Source organism: Perognathus longimembris, chromosome 4, assembly GCF_023159225.1.
Source record: "Perognathus longimembris pacificus isolate PPM17 chromosome 4, ASM2315922v1, whole genome shotgun sequence".
NCBI lineage: Eukaryota > Metazoa > Chordata > Mammalia > Rodentia > Heteromyidae > Perognathus > Perognathus longimembris.
The window spans coordinates 1712304-1730019 of record NC_063164.1 but is presented as its reverse complement, the minus strand read 5'-3'; the positions used below and the strand labels follow the sequence as shown (position 1 = coordinate 1730019).

The window sequence follows — 17716 nt, the reverse complement described above, 5'->3', positions numbered from 1 at the left end:
AGGGTCGAGCGGGGTGAGGCTCTGTCCCTGTGGAATCCACTGGACGAGCAGAGCAGGCAGCTTGCTTCCAGGGGCACAAAACGCCCCAGGAGAGGCAGTCCGCAGTGAAGCTTCACCGCCCCGAGCTGGAGTGGGCTGGCTTCTGGGTTGTGGGAGGTGACCAGGAAAACGTGGGCCTCGCGCCATGCGCCCCACGGCAGCCGCTGTGTGAGGCCGCCCGGTGCTCGGCTGTGCGGGCAGCGTAGCGGGTGCTGTGGGGCAGGCAGGGCGAGGCCGCCCGGTGCTCGGCTGTGCGGGCAGCGTAGCGGGTGCTGTGGGGCAGACAGGGCGAGGCCGCCCGGTGCTCGGCTGTGCGGGCAGCGTAGCAGGTGCCGTGGGGCAGGCAGGGCGAGGCCGCCCGGTGCTCGGCTGTGCGGGCAGCGTAGCGGGTGCCGTGGGGCAGGCAGGGCGAGGCCGCCCGGTGCTCGGCTGTGCGGGCAGCGTAGTGGGTGCTGTGGGGCAGACAGGGCCTGCTCCGGGCCCCCGCTTTCCTTCTGGAAGAGGTTTGAACTTCAGAGAACTCAGTTCTAGGCCTCTCAGGAGCTGGCTGACTTGACGGTCCCAGGGAAGACACCGATGCCCCGTTTCAGCAGTTCCACTGAGTGTCTCCTCTAAGCGCAGCTCGGGCTGCAGCGAAGCCTCTGTGGCCTCCGTCTGGCCCCAGAGAGGACAGGCGTGCGGGGCCACACGAACGAGCACAAAGCTGAGGGGCAGATGTGCGGGGAAAGGAACGGAGGAAGATGCTGAGAGACTTCATAAGAGAAAGAGGAAAAGCAAACAAACGATGGGAAACGGCGAGGAAAAGGCCTAGCATCAAATCAAAGAACCAGGAAGGCACAGAGTAAAGCGCGGGGAAATGTCCAGCAGAACAACTCGAGACACTCTGCTCCTGACGGCGAGGGTGCCCAGGGACCTGCGCAGCCTCGGGCGGCCGACAGCAGGCCCTCAGGAGAGCCCTGCAAAGCTCGGGGCAAAGACGGGGCTTAAGGGCGGACGAGGTGCTTGCACTGCCCCATGAGGGCTAAGGTGATCATGTCTGCAGGAGGATGCCCTCTGTTCTAGCCCAATCATCCCGCAGCAGGAACCGCAACAGAGAGGGCAGCCGCGTGCAAGGACTCCCTGAAAGCAATGCTCTCCACCTGCGATGCTTCGCGAGCTCCTGAAGGTGCACACAGTCAGAAAGAGGGAGAAAGCAAGCCCAGAGGCACACAGCCAGGCAAGGCAGCCAGGGCTGGCATCTCCAGGCCAGACACCAGCCCACGGTGGCCGCCACGCCTGGCCAGCCTGGAGCCTCCAGGCATGGATGAGTAAGAGACCCGGAGAAAACTGAGCAAAGGGGAAACCATGATCATCTTCAGGAAGAAGACAGGCAACAGAAGAAGGGAAGTGTAACCGAGGCACGCGCGCGGTTCAGCTGTGGGCGCCACGCGTCCTAATAAAGCAGGGCAGGGCGGGGTGCAGGACAGCCGGCTTCCCGGAGTAAACACGGTGGGCAGGGGATCCTAGCTTCGGTGTTCATGGGCAGTTACTGTCTGAGGAAGAAGATGGCTCTAAAAAGGTAATTTAAAAGCTTGAATGGAGTATCATTTTTCTAGCATACATAATAGATACAGGATAAGTAATGACATGTATTATTTAACTGTAACCCCTCTGTATATCACCTTTGTAATAACAAAAAAAACTTAATAGCATGTGCTCACAAAGCAACAGGAAAAGGAAGTGACACCGGGGATGGAGGCTTAGCACCCTGCAGCAGGGCCATGGCTGGTCCTGCTGACACTGCACACAGCACTGCTTCATCATGCCCCTCAAACCTTGCCAACAGTGACAGGGTTGGCTTTGAGACCTCGGAGAGACTCAAGATTTGAATCGTCCATAGAAACAGCTGTACTCGAGGAGCTCAGGAACCTCACCTAGAGAGATACTAGTGGGAGTGAGCAGGGGCACAGGCCCGGCCCGGGCAGGAGAGCACTACTGGGACTGGCACCGGGCTGGACACTGAACCAGAACGGTGCTCACACAGAGGAGCAGCTGAAAAGTAAGCTACAGCATACCAACGGGTCATTGACAAAAGAACTCTGTGCACGCCGCACGCATGCAGGCACGCACACACGCACGCCTAGGCCTATCTACCAAAGCTCTCCGTGGGGAGTAGGCTGCGGGGAGCGGGCTCTTCTGCCTCAGCACAAGCTGCATGCCCACACGTCTTGAGAAGGAAAGCCACGCCACAGGGGGGCGGCCAGCAGCTTCCCTCCTCCACAGCCTTCGCAGCGACGGCGCCGGGCAGCAAGCCCACTGGGGTTTTACCACACCTTTCTGCTCCACTCTGCTAGACGCCACCTGACCAGGGCCCAGCAGGCCTGGCGTGGCTACTCCACTGCACACATCTCAAATGTCGGTCAGGTTCCACCGACGCCCGGCCCACGCGCCCCTCCACTCCCGCTCTGGGCTCCAGTCCTCCTTCTGGGACCTCGCTACGCTGGCTGGCAACCCGGTGCCTGCCACCCGGCGGCGTCTGCGTAGAAGGGCAGTGAGCCCCGCCGTCCCCCGAAGGCCTCGGCACCGCCTCAGCACACGTGTACTCGGGACTACCCAAGAGTTCCGGGCTACACCGACTTTGTGCGCCCTTCACGCCCATGCCAGGGGGAAGGGCCCACGTGGCGTGGCGGCGTGGCTCCAGGGAGCACCGTGGCACCGCAGCGCCACCGCGCCATCTCCTGCGGGCCAGGGCCGCCTCGAGCCCTCTGGGCTTCGTTCCAGAAGCCCTGCCGCCCCCAAGCCCGGTGCACTGTCTCCTCACGGCCATCGCCCCGAGGGAGCGCCAGGGCCTCGGTGTGCCCGAGGACCCCGCTGGTGCGCTCCTAGCTCCCGGAATGCCCCGCGCCCTGGGTGCCTCAGGCCCCTCTGCCCTCTCCTCCCAGCAGGCCCGCTACATGCCGCGTGGCACTCAGGACGCGGCCTCTCGCTGGGGGGCTGGCTCCGCTCTGGGCGCTCTGGCATGTGCGGCTCAGGGCCAGCACCGAGGTCACGGGCGGACGTCAGCAGGGGCTGCCCCACCCTGGCGACCCTCCACTGAGCTGCCCAAAGGAGATGAGGAGGGTGTCCAGGACGTCTGAGCCTCAGGAAGCGGGTGTGCGTGGCTGCGGAGCACTTCGGAACGATGGTCTAACCCCACGCAGGAAGCCCTCTGCCCCGCAGAGCCTGCCGTGGGGCTCCAGGAAGTCACCGGGGCGCAGGGTCCGCGTGACACAAGGCCTCGCACTCACCTGTTTTCCTAAGGGGGAAGTCATCTTTGGCGTCGTACATGCCCAGGACTGGGTGGTTGTAGGAAGCTGACACCCCACTCTGGGGAGGTGAGCTCTGGTCCAGGGAGCTGTGCTGTGTCTTCCTAGAGAAAGACAAAGGCCGACATCAGTGTGTCTATGGCTCCCCAAACCTGTCAGCAATCACAGGGCGCCCCTTCCTTTGTAAACTCAGAGCCCCTTATCAGGGCTCTCTCACCCTAGGGGCGAGCTGGGAGTGAACCAAAACACGCCGACCAGTTAGCAAGTGGGGCTGAGGCCTCCTCTGTCCCCCTCGGCCCTGCCGCGGTCTCTGCTCGCCTGTCTGTCCTCAGCCTGCAGCCCCGCCCGGCCGCCCGGCGAGCCTGTCCTCATGGCAGGCAGGAGGAGGCGGGAGGCTCAGGCTGCCAGGGTGGGTCAGGACGGAGTGGGCAGACACTAGCAATATGGGGTTCCCTCGGCCTCCCTGAGAACAGAGCCCCGAGGACCTCTCCTTCAGAAGAAAAGGCCCATCCCTCGGCTCTCACGCTCAACAGGAAGCAGCCCTTTGCGTCCTGGGAGCTGCCCTGCGAGGTGTACTTCCTCAGGAATGGCAGCCACCACGCCGTCCGAAGAACGGCCAGAGGGGAGGGGCTGCAGGAGACCATGCTCAGAGGAGGACGGCCGAGGGAGGGGCCGGGCTCAGCGATGGGCTCCGAGGCCACCCTGCGTGCACGGGCAGCCGAGCCTTGCACACACACCGCAAGTGTAAGACCATCTGCAGGGCTGTAGGCTGCATAATCTGCTTAATGACTAGAAACGAGTCTGTCAATTTTTGGTTTTGAATTTGATTATCTGAATACACAGTGCCTGACGTCCATGCATCTGGAGTTACGTGAATCAAGAGCAGGGAGCTCTTGAATAGGTACAGGTGTGCATTTAAATATTTAAGGCACATAGTAAAAAGAATGTGCTGACAGGAACTGCAGAGACAAATCCAGGTATCCTGAGTCCTCACAGAGAGAGGATCAGACATGGGAGCTCACCCTTTCCCCACACCCTTCCTACTCTACCACGATACTCCCATACAGTGTCCTACCACGCGCACACCAGCCGCCACGAGCTCACACTTAGCCAGCTACATCCACTCACCCCGAGGGGCAGGAGCTACAGAACAGCTCCTTCCTGACTTACTATTACCATAGGTTCCCGACCCAGAAGTGGGGAGGAGAAGCTGTGGTGCATGTTGAGAGAGTAGGGGGTCTCAGGTGGCCCGGGCAGATTCACACATCTAAAGGAGCCAGGGGCTGCTGAGACCGACACGTGCAACCTGTTTGACCATTCACCTGCCCGCAGACGCGTGCTTGTTTCTGCTCTTTGGTGGTCATGAATTCAGCTGCCATGCGCACAGGAGTGGGCCCCTGCATGTGAACGAGCTTTAAATTGGGCAAACTCGAGAAGGCACGTGCTGGTCACAAGGTAGGTAAGCATGCACCTTTCTAAAACACTGCCACCCTCTCCCAATGGGGCTATGCTACTTAAGTCCCCCAGCAACCTATGGTAGCATAGCTGCCGTGCACTCAGCCCCACCTGCCTGCCACAGCTCCGCCGCACCGCAGCCGTGTTGCTGGAGTTGCACCTTGTGCAGTCAGCCCCACCTGCCCGCCACAGCTCCACCTGCCCCGCAGCCGTCTCGCTGGAGTTGCACCTTGTGCACTCAGCCCCACCTGCCCGCCACAGCTCTGCCACCCTGCAGCCGTCTCACTGGAATTGCACCTTGTGCAGTCAGCCCCACCTGCCCGCCACAGCTCCGCCGCCCCGCAGCCGTCTCGCTGGAGTTGCACCTTGTGCAGTCAGCCCCACCTGCCCGCCACAGCTCCGCCGCCCCGCAGCCGTCTCGCTGGAGTTGCACCTTGTGCACTCAGCCCCACCTGCCCGCCACAGCTCTGCCACCCTGCAGCCGTCTCACTGGAATTGCACCTTGTGCAGTCAGCCCCACCTGCCCGCCACAGCTCCGCCGCCCCGCAGCCGTCTCGCTGGAGTTGCACCTTGTGCAGTCAGCCCCACCTGCCCGCCACAGCTCTGCCACCCTGCAGCCGTCTCGCTGGAGTTGCACCTTGTGCACTCAGCCCCACCTGCCCGCCACAGCTCCGCCGCCCCGCAGCCGTGTCGCTGGAGGTGCACTTTGAACACCGCTGGTGCCTACGGACGCTGTGTGGGCTTTTGGACGTCGGCTTCGCCTCTGTGAAGGACCTGTTCGTGCCTTTGCCCTGTTTTTGGTGGGCTGCCTGTTTCTGAATACCAACCTACAGAACCTCTATAAGGCAGTTTGTCAGATATACATGCACTTGGAATTTCCTTCTAGTCTCCTGCTTGCCTCGTTTTCTCAGACGCCTTTCACAAGTCTCAAGTTGTCTTGGTAGTCTAGTGTTTTAGGTCCACAGCTGACGGTTCCAGAGATCCGAAGTCTTTGCTAGCCCTCCCCCTCACCGGGCTTCCAAGTGCATCTGGAGTGTTCTTCTGCACGGTCAGTCATTCACACTTCCTGCTGTGGTCCTGAGCTCGGAGCAGATCCTCGGGTGTTGGGCGAGGCTGGCTCGTGGCTTAGCCCTTTCCCCAGGAGACTATTTCCCAGTACCTTTTTGCTGCAGGGCAGTGGGTATTGCCAGTGAGGCTTGGTTTAGGGTCTTCTATGATAAAAACAAGCCACCAAACCCAGTGAAACACGCTGTCACAGACTGAGCTCCCTGCAGTCAAACTCTAGTTGTTGAGGTGGTGTCTCCCTCTCGACTCCCTCCAGGGGAAGAGGGAGAGGGAGAGAGGGAGAGAGAAGGAGAGAGAGGGAGAGCGAGCGAGAGAGAGAGAGAGACAGCGTGGCCTCTGGACCGTCATGCCCAGGGCAAACAGGCCCTGCACAGGTCAGACACCTCCCTCAAGTGACCCGCTCCCCAGGTCGTCTCCAGTGACGGCCATGCTCCCTTCCCTCTCGTGGGCACTGCCCACCACTGCTCCCGAGAGGCAAGCCCCTCACCCTTGCAACCTCTCACCAATTCTTCAGTTCCCTCTTCCTGCAGCCCTTTTACTCTGGGGAGTGTCCTTCCACCACCGTGGCTGTCCACCCACTGTCGCTGCTAGCCCTCCCCCCCATGCCGTCTGTCCGCACCACCGTGGCTGTCCACCCACTGTCGCTGCTAGCCCTCCCCCCCATGCCGTCCGTCCGCACCACCGTGGCTGTCCACCCACTGTCGCTGCTAGCCCTCCCCCCCATGCCGTCCGTCCGCACCACCGTGGCTGTCCACCCACTGTCGCTGCTAGCTCTCCCCCCCATGCTGCCCGTCTGCACCACCGTGGCTGTCCATCCACTGTGGTGGCCACCTCCAGGGTCTCCACAGCGGTCAGCCACGACTTGTAAGCCCCACTTCCTGCCAAGTGCCCCCCCCCCCAGCCCGCCAGCTTCCTATGGCAGTTCCCCAGCACAGCTTCTTAACCTCACTTCCCAAAGCCAAGCTGGCCCTGTCCTCCCCTGCGAGAGTCCCTATTACCCTCCCCCCCCCCCCCCCCACACACACAAGGCCGACAATGATCCAGAACTGCCTCTCCTCCCTTAGTCCGACAGGCTCTCCGTCCCTGGGTCCCTCCATCTCCCCCAGGCCCTGGCTGACCCTGCCTGTCCCAATCGAGCCCCACGCCTGTCGTTGCTGCTATCTTCCACTTCATCTGCCTGGCGACCCCCACCTTGCAGTGGGCGTGGGACACCAGAGCCTCTGGACATCACGATGCGGGCTGACAGCCGAGGCGACATCACGGCACGGAGCACGGCGTGCGTGGGACCCCCGGGGTGCCGGCATCTCAGCGGGCACCCCACCCAAGCCACGGGTCCTTACCGCTGTCACCTGTGGCTCCCTACGGAGCGCCAGGTCTCAACCTTCCCTGAGCGCTTTCGTGTCGTCCGCGGAGTTACACGAGTACCACCAACTCGGGTGAACGTGCGGTGTGTGAGCTGCAAGGCGGGCCCTTAAGGGACGAAGGAAGGCCTTCGTCACAGTGGGAGGGCCTTCCGGCTGCGTCCCCAGAGCTGAGGTCGCCTGTCACGTGGGACGGGTCACGGGACGTGGTATCATATGTGAACAGCTATCTCTTTTGGGGCTGTGGCTTAGCTATTATTCCCCGCAGTCAGATCACTGGGTAATTACATTTGCTTTACGGGTTCGATTTTGTTTTTTTGGGACGGGGTCTCCGTCTGCATAGCCCAGGCTGGCCTGAAGTTTGCAATCCTCTGGCCCCGGTCTCCTGAGGGCCAGCATTTCCAGCGTGCCCCACTCCCGAGGCTGACTGCGGTTGATGGCAGAAACCACCCTGCCGTATGGCCGGTGGGAGCTCCGGAAGAGCGTGCTTCAAAGCAGCCACGTACTCCAGATGGTAACGGAGGCTGCCTGGCTGCGGCACCAGCTCCCCGCGAGGCCTCTGGGAAGGGGGCCTCGGGGCGCCTGCTTCTACCTGCTCACAGCACAAGCAGCTGCCCACCGTGTAGGCTCTGGTGGGCTGTCAGTACACATTAAGAATACCAAAGCGCTGCAGACTCTCCCGGGAATCAACTGCCGAGGGACAATTCCGGCGAGAGCCCCTTCCCACCCTTCTCGAGGAGGCGAAGAACCAGGTCCACTCGTACCTGCTCCTGGAGCGGGCTATGCTGCACCCCAGGGAGAAGCCCAAGGGGGGTGCCCCCACTTACCCGTACCAGTAGCGGGGGTCGCTGGAGATGCAGTGGTTCAGGCTCCGGTGGGCGAGGGCTTTCTTCTTGTTGAGGACAAACTCCTGCAGTTTCATCTTCACCTCTGTGCTGGCCACGGCACCTGGCAGGGAGAGCAGGGCGGGACAGCATGGGACAGGGGGACACACGGCAGGGCGGGCACCGCTCAGACCTGGGGGGCGGGGGAGGGGTCTTCCCACCCAGGTATCACACACTATAACCGATTTAGAAACACACCTAACCGCGGGAAAGATGTCTAAGGCCACCGCTGAGGGAGTTTTACCATCCTTACTCTCTCTACTGCACCAGAAGCAGGCTCTAGATGGTTCTTTGCACCCGAAGTAACCCCCAGAGCACATGGAGAGCCCGGCCTGCGCGGGGAGGCTGGCTTTCGGGGCCCTACGTGCTGCAGCACGGAGCTTTCTCCCCGTGAGAAGGCCGTCCTGCCCCTCCCGCGCGCTGCCCCACGGAGGGAGAGCGGGGTAAGCCACGGGGGGCAGGTGGAAGTTCTATGCGCTGGGCTTTTCTTCTGGTGGTGACTTTTCAAAGCAGAATTAAAGGAGCAACGGAAAGAACGCCCCAACTCAACCTGCCCCCATCAGCCTATGTTCCACAGACCCACCCCACCGTTCCGCGTGAGGGATCCATCCTTCACCGAGGAACTCCCCGAGGGTTGCCCTGGCATCATATGGAACTCTATAAATAGTGTCGTTAATGGGTCAAACTAGGCCCTGTGGTAAGCGGACCACATTTCTATGCAAAAGCGTTCCTGTCTGGAGGCTTTGGTTGCCCTTAGAAGCCATGCTGCAACCGCCATTTGCAAACAAGGTCCAAGCTCAGAATTACTTGCACAGGCGAGATCAGCAACATGTCTTTACTTCACCAGCTTTACTTTAGCCCTGAGACAACTCTTTACCTTGTCCTTGTTCACAGACCCTAGGGAGACGCCCTACTTCCCAGTGTTCGGGACCAGCACTGGCAACTTGGCAAGGACCAATGGTGGGACCTGGGGACAGGGACCTGGACTGGTCCTCCTGTGTCCCGGGCCCATTTCTCCCAAGGAGTCCTGCGGGATGTGTGCCGGTGGGGACCAGCCCGCGGCTCCATCCACCTGAGTTGTATGGTTTTGGTTTTTTGTTTTGCCAGTCCTGGGGCTTGAACTCAGGACCTGAGCACTGTCCTTGGCTTCTTTTTTTGCTAAGGCTAGCACCCTACCTCTTAAGCCACAGCACCACTTCTGGCTTTTTCTGTATATGAGGTGCTGAGGAATGGAACCCAGGGCTTCGTGCATGTTAGGCAAGCGCTCTACCACTAAGCCACATTCCCAGCCTAGTTGTATGGTTTTTTTAAAATTATAATAGTGGATTAAGAGCCTATTCTTTGTTAGTCCAGCCTACTTAACCCACAGATGAAAGCTATGAGCAACTGTTAGCAGTAAGGCCAGACCTGACAGTTATCAGTCTTTGTGTCTTGCTTCTTTTTAAAGTTTAGTTGTTCTGGGGCTGGGAATATGGCCTAGTGGCCATAGTGCTTGCCTCCTACACATGAAGCTCTCGGTTCAATTCCCCAGCACCAGATATATGGAAAACGGCCAGAGGGGGCGCTGTGGCTCACGTGGCAGAGTGCTGGCCTTGAGCGGGAAGAAGCCAGGGACGGTGCTCAGGGCCTAAGTCCAAGGCTGAGGACTGGCAAAAAAAAAATTAAAAAAAGTTTAGTTATTCTGATGTTCACATACCTGCCTCTATAAGCATGTTCTGGCTATTCCATTGTGACATTTACCATTTCCCTGAAGCTTTGCCATTCATCTTCCTTCCAAACATTTGATAAACATCACCTTGAGGGCTGGCAGTGTAGGCTCAGGGTCAGTGCTCTCTTGGGCCTGGCATGTGTGAGACCTTGGGCTCCGTCCACCACCACAGGAGTTCATCTAAGTTCATCTTTCCTGCTCTGGCCCTGGGTTTTCCTTTATGCTACCATTACGTTCGCGTTTCACCCTGATGGGCCCGGAGTCTAGGGGACTTTGTGGATATTTACCAGAAATGGTCACTCTCACTGGAGAAACCGCTTTCCTTTGCCCACTCTGTCGCCTGCCCGAGGCCTGCCTCGTCATCGCAGCTGGTGTGAGGGCTCGTTAGTGACTGCCCTAGGGGTTCTGCAGCGGATGGAAGGAAGTGAGAGCCCCATGGGACCGACAAGGGCCCTCCAGTTATGGGTCTCTCAGAACGTGGCCCAATGCTGTGGTGGGCTGCGGTCCAGAGGGGCCACGGAGCCCTGGGAAAGCTAACCAAGCTGACCAGGGTGGAGGCCTGGAGGGTCCGCCGTGAAGCAGAAATTCACCAAGGCCATCTTTGTTCTTGGGCTCCACCACAAGACAATGAAAGAAGAAAGACGCTCATCCCTCTCCCACTTTCCCTTGCTGGTACACATGCAGCCTTCCACAGATTCCTGCACTTAAAGGGAAGTTCTAGAATAAAAAAACCACACTGAATAAACGAGCAGCCAAGTTCTCTAATTTTTCATGCTGGATATCATTACTCTACTGGACAGATTTTTATGGAGCTCTTAGGAGGTACCAGCATGGTTCCAGCCAACAGGGATGGGGAATGAATGGAACGGTGATGCTCACATACCAGGGGTGGAAGGAGGAGTCTGCGCAAACATGCAAAGCTCGGCAGGAAGAGAGGAGGAAGAGCAAAGCTGAGGGGGACAGGGTGGTGAGGATGGGCTGACAGACAGGACGGGGGCGGAGGGGCTGTCCTGACCACAGAGACGGAATGAAGAGTGACCTGGTCCCTGAGCAACTGACAAATGACAAACCTGTCTCTAAGGCTCAGCTTCCGTCTAAGGTTTACTCCTTTTTCTCACTCCTCACTTGCCTGTGAGGGAGATGGGATGTCACAAGGAGTTCAAAGAAGCTACTCTCAGGGCCAAGTGTTCATCTTTACGTTCCCACCCTTCAAGTGATCTATCTATCATCTATCTATCTGTCTGTCTGTCTGGGCATCTGTCCAGCCATCCACCCACCAACCTATTACAAAGCCAGGGATGAAACTGCAGAGCAAACACCACCACCCCCACCCCCGCCTTTGCACTATTTTAAAATAGATCAATAGCTTTCCTGGAGTGCCTGCACCTTGTGTCACCAGGGCTGCGCTCGTAAACCAGGCATGCGGCACAGCACACCGTGCTTGCTGTCCAGGGACAGACTGCCTGCTCCTGGACTTGGGCCTCTGACGGTGAACCTTAGACTCCCAAGTGTCTTTAAATAACAATCTGATTGATCGCAGAGAGTGTGTTCTCACTACAGCCACAACCCCTAAGAATTCACTGTTCTATCAAACTCATTTAATTTCTTTGACATTAAAATAAATACCAAATAAATGAGTAATAAATAAAAGTGCAGAATTATCCAAAAATCCATGTTCTGTATTGAAATATTTACAAATGTTAACAAAAGTTGTCAAATATTTAGGAGGTTCTTTTAAAACAAAATCCCAAGAAGCCAACTAACAGATGTTTTACTCTGGGTTTTCAAACGCTAGAGAACAGAGATACTTTGCATTTCCCCCATGCATCTGCCCCACGAGATGCTTTAATTTGGCATAAACAAGAATCCCCTCCCTGGGTGAGGTGTCCTGAGCCCACTGACGTCGGAGCCCCAAGTGGCACCCCCGCTGCCGTCTGCCAGCCTGCCTTCCTACCACGAGACCACACTCGGCGGGCTGCAAAGCCACGCAAGCCTGCCAAAGACCCAAGTGTACACAGTTTATTAGGACTAATAAAACCCGACCACCCAAACCCACCACGTGGAAATCACGGGGGCTGCCTGTGACGAAGCTGGAGAGCAGCAGAGAACATTCCAGCTCCTGGGCAACTGGATGGGCACGCACTGCACGGCACAGACACTGTTTTGACTCATAAACAGATCCAAAGTGCTTTTAAAGTCAGAGCTTTTCATATTCTATGCGTCTTAAGATACTGCTAAACTACGAGAAGGTAATTTAGTCCAGGTTCCTTTCAATTATCAGAAAAACTGTTATTTGCAGGCTAGTTACGACACAGATCGACTAGCTGATATTTAAAATGCGAGCTGCAAGCCTTTGATAAACAACCTCTCTTCTCCTTACTCCAAAGAAAAATAAGCAAGTAGGACACGTGCTGAGCCATAAGACAACCACCAGGGGAGGGGGGCTCCCTGTGAGCCCAGCCTGGGCCCAGCACACCCGCGACCCGCGGTCTGGCTCCTGCACACGCAGTCGAGGCTCCCGGCAGCCTCCTGAGACAGAGCGATGAGCGGAAGGCCGCCTCTCAGAGTGGGTCATGGGGCCAGAAGAGGAGCCTTCTCACACAGCCAGGGGGTGTCCTCGGCTCCATTGTCCTAGGGCCCAGGGAGCCTTCAACCCAACCTCCAGACTGTTAGGAAGGAGTTCCTCAAGGCTGTGACTTCAACAGTGACGTGGCAGTTATCCGTGCTTATGAAATGCTTAAGAATCTACGCGGGACCCTGAGACTCACGGTTACAATCCCCGTCACTCGGCAGGCTGCGGCCTGAAGGTTGAGCTGGCCCACACGGCAATGTCCATGAGCTCTTATTTCCAATTAACTACCAAAAAGCTGTAAGTGGACCTGTTGTTCAAAGGGCAGAGCGTCAGCTTTGGGCAAAAAAGCTCCAAGGGACAGACAGTGCCCAAGCCCTGAGTTCAAGCTCGAGTACTGGCACATACACAAAGAAAGTATTACTAAGAATTTATAAATACCAAAATAGAGCAATAAACTGACAATTGAGAGTACATAACTTACATATTCTTAGAAAAATAATGTATTTATTTAAAACAGCAAAGCAATTTAAATGTACAAAACAATATGGCATATTAAGACTATACAATTTAGACTTAGTTTGGTATAATAACAATCTTTACATTAAAAATAAAGCTAACTAATTTACTTGACAGTTATTTGTTTTTAAAGCACCAGGATTTCTTTTAAAAGTCCCACTTGTAAATACTTCGAATCTAATGAGGATTAATTAAAGGTAAAATGTCAGGTTTGCAATTTAAAACTTACACAAAGGCAAATTTCCAAAACAAAATATATCCTTCCAGTTTGGACATGATAAAGATCACACAAATAGTGCAGAGGAGAGAGTGCGTTAGAAAAACTGAAAAAAAATCCAGGGCAGGTTTTTGCCTTCCGTGCTTTCAAGGCCACATCTACTGGTAGGCTGGGGAATGGAACACAGGGCTGAGGCCCGAGAAAGGAGGCCTGCCAGGCGGCGGGGGGCCCCGGACGGCCTCTCCTCTGCAGGCACCCGTGTGCCAGGCCAGGCAGCTGGCAGGGGCAACGAGGAGAAAAGGAGCACAGGAAATGCCACAGACGTTGGCTTAGGACGTAGAGAGTATGCTTCACATGCAAGAGGTGTGAACTAGCCCTTGGAGGGCCTGGCATCTACCTGTGAGTAAGTTCGAAATCTGAGTAGGTGACTACGGTCAAGATGTTTTTAGGCAGGCAAGGTGCATGTAACTGAAGCTATTCAGGAGGCGGACGTCAGAATTGTGGTTCCAGGCCAACCTGGGTGAAATTTAGCAAGCCTCCATCTCGACAAACAAGCCCAGTGGTGCCTGCTTATAATCACAAACAGGGAGGAGGTGGAGGTAGAAGAGCTTCAATCCCATGATGGCCCAGGTAAAAACAGGATGTAGGGTGTGAACAACACACTAAAGGCAAAAACAGAGCTCATCAGGTGCTCAGTGGTAGACTGTTTGGCTACTAAGTGGGAGGTTCTGAGTTCAAACTCTAGTATGGCAAGAAAACAAACAAATCAAAGTATCTCTAAAGCCGCTGATTAGTAACTCCAAGAAGCAACAGGCATCCCGAACTCTGCATTATCTTCTCAGCAATCCTGGTACTCGGGGGAGCAGCAAAGAAGCCCAAACAAGCCACAGGGCCTGCTGAAACACACCGGTGCTGGGAGCAGGAAGAAACAGGCCTGAGGGGTTCTACGGGAGGTTGTGAAAACCAGCCAGAGGGGAAGTGCAAACTCTATTATCAAGGAGGTGGGAAATCTGACATTTGAGCCAGACAACTTTGCAGGAGTGGTGCAGATGAATCAAGTGGGGGACAGACTAGGAGCTGCTACTCCGGAAAGAGGAGCTGCCGGAAAGCACACCAGGAACACGGCACAGGCATAAGCAAGGCTCAGGTGCAGTGAATGGAGAGACTGCGGCAAACCCAGGGGGGCCTAGGGGAGAATCAGAATAATCACTTCTAAGAATTCCTAGAAGAAAACAAAGGCTGAAGAACTAGAATTCCAAGTGGAAGGAATTAAAGCAAAAAACAAACTACAAAGATAAAACTCTACATAGTTAAATACCAAAAATAAAGAGAAAACAGTATGTGTGTGTGGGGGGGCAGCACCGGGGTTTGAACTCAGGGCCTTTTTTTTTTTTTCGGCCAGTCCTGGGCCTTGGACTCAGGGCCTGAGCACTGTCCCTGGCTTCTTCCCGCTCAAGGCTAGCACTCTGCCATGTGAGCCACAGCGCCACTTCTGGCCGTTTTTTCTGTATATGTGGTGCTGGGGAATCGAACCTAGGGCCTCGTGTATCCGAGGCAGGCACTCTTGCCACTAGGCTATATCCCCAGCCCCTGAACTCAGGGCCTTGATACCACTTGAGCCACTCCCTAAACCCTTTTGCTTTGGGGGATGGATAGGTTCTCACATTCATGCCCCCGCTGGCCCGAGCCTCTTGTGTCGCTGAGATAACAGGTGCATTATCAGCACACTCAGCTTTTATTAAGTGAAACGGGGTCTCACAAACCTTTGTCAGGGTTGGTCTGGAACTGTTATCCTTTCAACCTCTGCCTCCAAAGTGTCTAGGATTAAAGGTGCGAGCCACAGTGCCCAGCTGAGAACAGCAGCAAATGGGTAGCCAAACACAGAGGTCTGCTATCATCACAGCAGCCCAACGCTAGGGAAGTCCTAGCTGGTTCAATACAATGAAGCAAGGAAAAGACAAACCAGTAATTCCACTGAGGGGGGAGAAGCCTATGACTGTTCCTAGATGACATGAATCTATATGCTGGGTCCCCAAATCAATTCACTGATAGAGTACGTGGGTTTTGCAAGGGAGTACCAATGACATTCCCACCCTGGGAGCTCTTGAAAATGTGAGCATGTACATCTCCATATGTGTATCAAACATCAGTGGAAAAGATTTTTTAAACAATTTCAAATAACAGACCTTACAGAAGCTTTAACTATACATATCTTATGCTATGGGGCAGATGGAAATTAAAATTCAAACAAAAAACTTGTTAAAATGATTTGGAAAGATGGCTAGTCAATTACAGCATTTACAGATAATTTAAAGATACTTTGTAAGTACGATGCGTCTTGATCCACGTCACCCCTTTCATCATTCTCCCCAACAATCCCAATCCAACCCCTCCTTTCAGTTTTCCTAGTTGCAGAGAATACGTGTTGAATATCATGACTGCATTCTCCCCGCCCCTCCTCTCTTCATTCGCCTACCCCATTGCCTTGAACTGCGGGGCAAATCGTAGGCACTAAGGGCTTTATAAGGGACAAGCTACTTGGTGGACGGAAAAATGAGGGTCACTGACTTGTGTGGCAGCGGGAGGCAGGCGACCCCCTCCCTGTCCTCGCGGTGGCACCCTGTCGTGACAGCAAGAGCACACTGGCTCATCCGCTGGATGGAGAACTATAGGCTGATCTAGAACTACAGTCAACGTCACCTCCCACCCCGCAGACCTCACCTCGGGCAGACCAGGAGCTACACCAGCGTCCGAAGGCTGGGCCTGCAGGCTTAGCGGATCCCGGAGGGCCCCTTTCGACACATGTCTGTGGCCTGACAAGTCCCATCCTGCCCTGCTCAGAGGCAGTAAAGCTGGGGTCAGAATGACAGTCCCTAAGCCCCACTCTGCCCTGTCCAACATGGAACCAGGTAGGCCCTTTAGAGGTGAAAACCCACTCATTTCCCCTCTGTCCCAGGTTCCTCTTCATCTCAGAGACTAAGTCCAGCTTCTGCACTGTCTCCACTGCCCGTTCCAGCTCACTGGCAAGGGACTGGCGTTCCTAGTAAGAGCTGCTTGCTCCCTCTCTGGGGAAGGCTGGTCTTGATGTCCCTGCTTATGGAAAGCAAGCTGTGCCTGGGTAAAATTGGCAAGTTTGGTTCTATCTGGCAGGTCACTGGATATATCAACTAGCTAACCCTACCTCAAGTTAGTCAATCAAAAATGAGTCCAGGTGCTACTTAGAAGATCTGTTCAGATGTGAGTTAACCAGAGATTGACTAGTTAAGGTCATTTAGGTGGCCTTTACTCTGCCATTTAAAAGGCCTTCAGTAGGGCAAAAGCCTTCCCAGGTGAAGGAATTCTAGTGTAGGCAGAAGCCCATTCCAATTTATGAGAGGCCTCTCCCTTTGAAGGCCAGTAGTCCATTTCGGTGCTTGACTACTTGACGGTGGATCACCTGAAGGCCTGTCTATCCAAAGGCCTGCCCATCTGAAAGCACGACACCTGAAGGCCCGATCCACCTTAAGACCTTACTAGGCTTGTCCATCTGAAGGGCTATCCATTAGAAGGCTCAACTAGCTGAAGGCCCAGCTTCCTGGAGGCCTGCCACTTGAAAGGTCATGCACCCAAAGGTCTGTCCATCTGAAGGCCTAACCACTTTTCAGGTGGTTACCCCAAAGCCCAGCCACTTAAAGTCAGACACGCGCAGCCTCTGCCCGGAGCCTCTGGGTGGGAGGAGGCCGAGTGGAGTCCCATCAGCCCGCAGACCCAGGCGGGTGGGTGGCGCAGCCCCGCCTCCTGCCCGGATGGAGGGGTGCGCAGAGTTCTGTTTCGCGGGCTTCTTAGGGAGAAGCCTGTCTCCCCAGGGAAGGGCACGTGCATATCCAGGGGGACCACAGAGCACGTTCAGCTGGGCCCGAAAGGTCCCTCACCTCTGGAGACAGGTCCTGTTGTGTCCCTTAAAACCACAGCTCTACACATGCACTCTAGCAAAATCCAGGAAGAATGCAAAATGGATTCAGTGCCTCAGAATACTGAGGCTCAAGAAGCCTCCTCAAGCTGAACACGGTCCTCACAAGCCCTAGCCCAAGGGACTCTCCGTCCAGTGGCTGGCCCCTCTGGCCGTGGTATGGTGACCTTCCCTGAGCTAGGGAGAAACAACACACAGAATGGCCTACCACACACAGCGCCAAGTCCAGGCTTTCCTGAGAAGGTAGACCAGGCTGGCCTTCACGTACACAGCCATAGGCGGCGCACACTGCAGCCATGGCCACCGGAAGCTCTCTGGGGTCCACCCGCAGGCTCGCCCCTGCTTTGAGAGCCCTTAGAAAACAGCCATGAAAGAAAGCGGCTGTACTGTGCATTTGGCATGCTTTATGGCTTTTAATATTCCCTGAGTCCATAAGGAATACTCCACAGTCTGCAATGATGGAATCAAAACCAGCAGTCACGTGATGCCCCGTGCAATACTGGTCGTGTGGATCCTTCCCGAAGCCCCAAGACAAGACAAAACACAGGGGGCCGGTCAACGCCCAGGCTGAGGGGGACCTGGAGGTCAGGACGGGGGACACTGACGAGCTCGTGCCAGGGAGGCCGCAGGGCTGCTTCTGGGTCCCAGACAGGAGACTAGGGGGGG

The 17716-nt window shown here is 56.0% G+C and overlaps 1 protein-coding gene across 12 annotated transcripts in view; it reads right to left on the bottom strand.

Moving 5' to 3' along the window:
• The window catches only part of Hdac4 (histone deacetylase 4), a 220496-nt gene that overhangs the window by 51410 nt on the left and 151370 nt on the right, over positions 1–17716 (bottom strand). For all 12 annotated transcript variants that reach the window (XM_048344405.1, XM_048344407.1, XM_048344406.1 and 9 more), the window contains 2 exons: positions 8032–8152; positions 3306–3427 (listed from right to left, as the gene is read on the bottom strand). In XM_048344405.1, coding sequence (XP_048200362.1) covers positions 3306–3427; positions 8032–8152 — 243 coding nt within the window. The remainder of the gene's footprint in view (positions 1–3305; positions 3428–8031; positions 8153–17716) is intronic.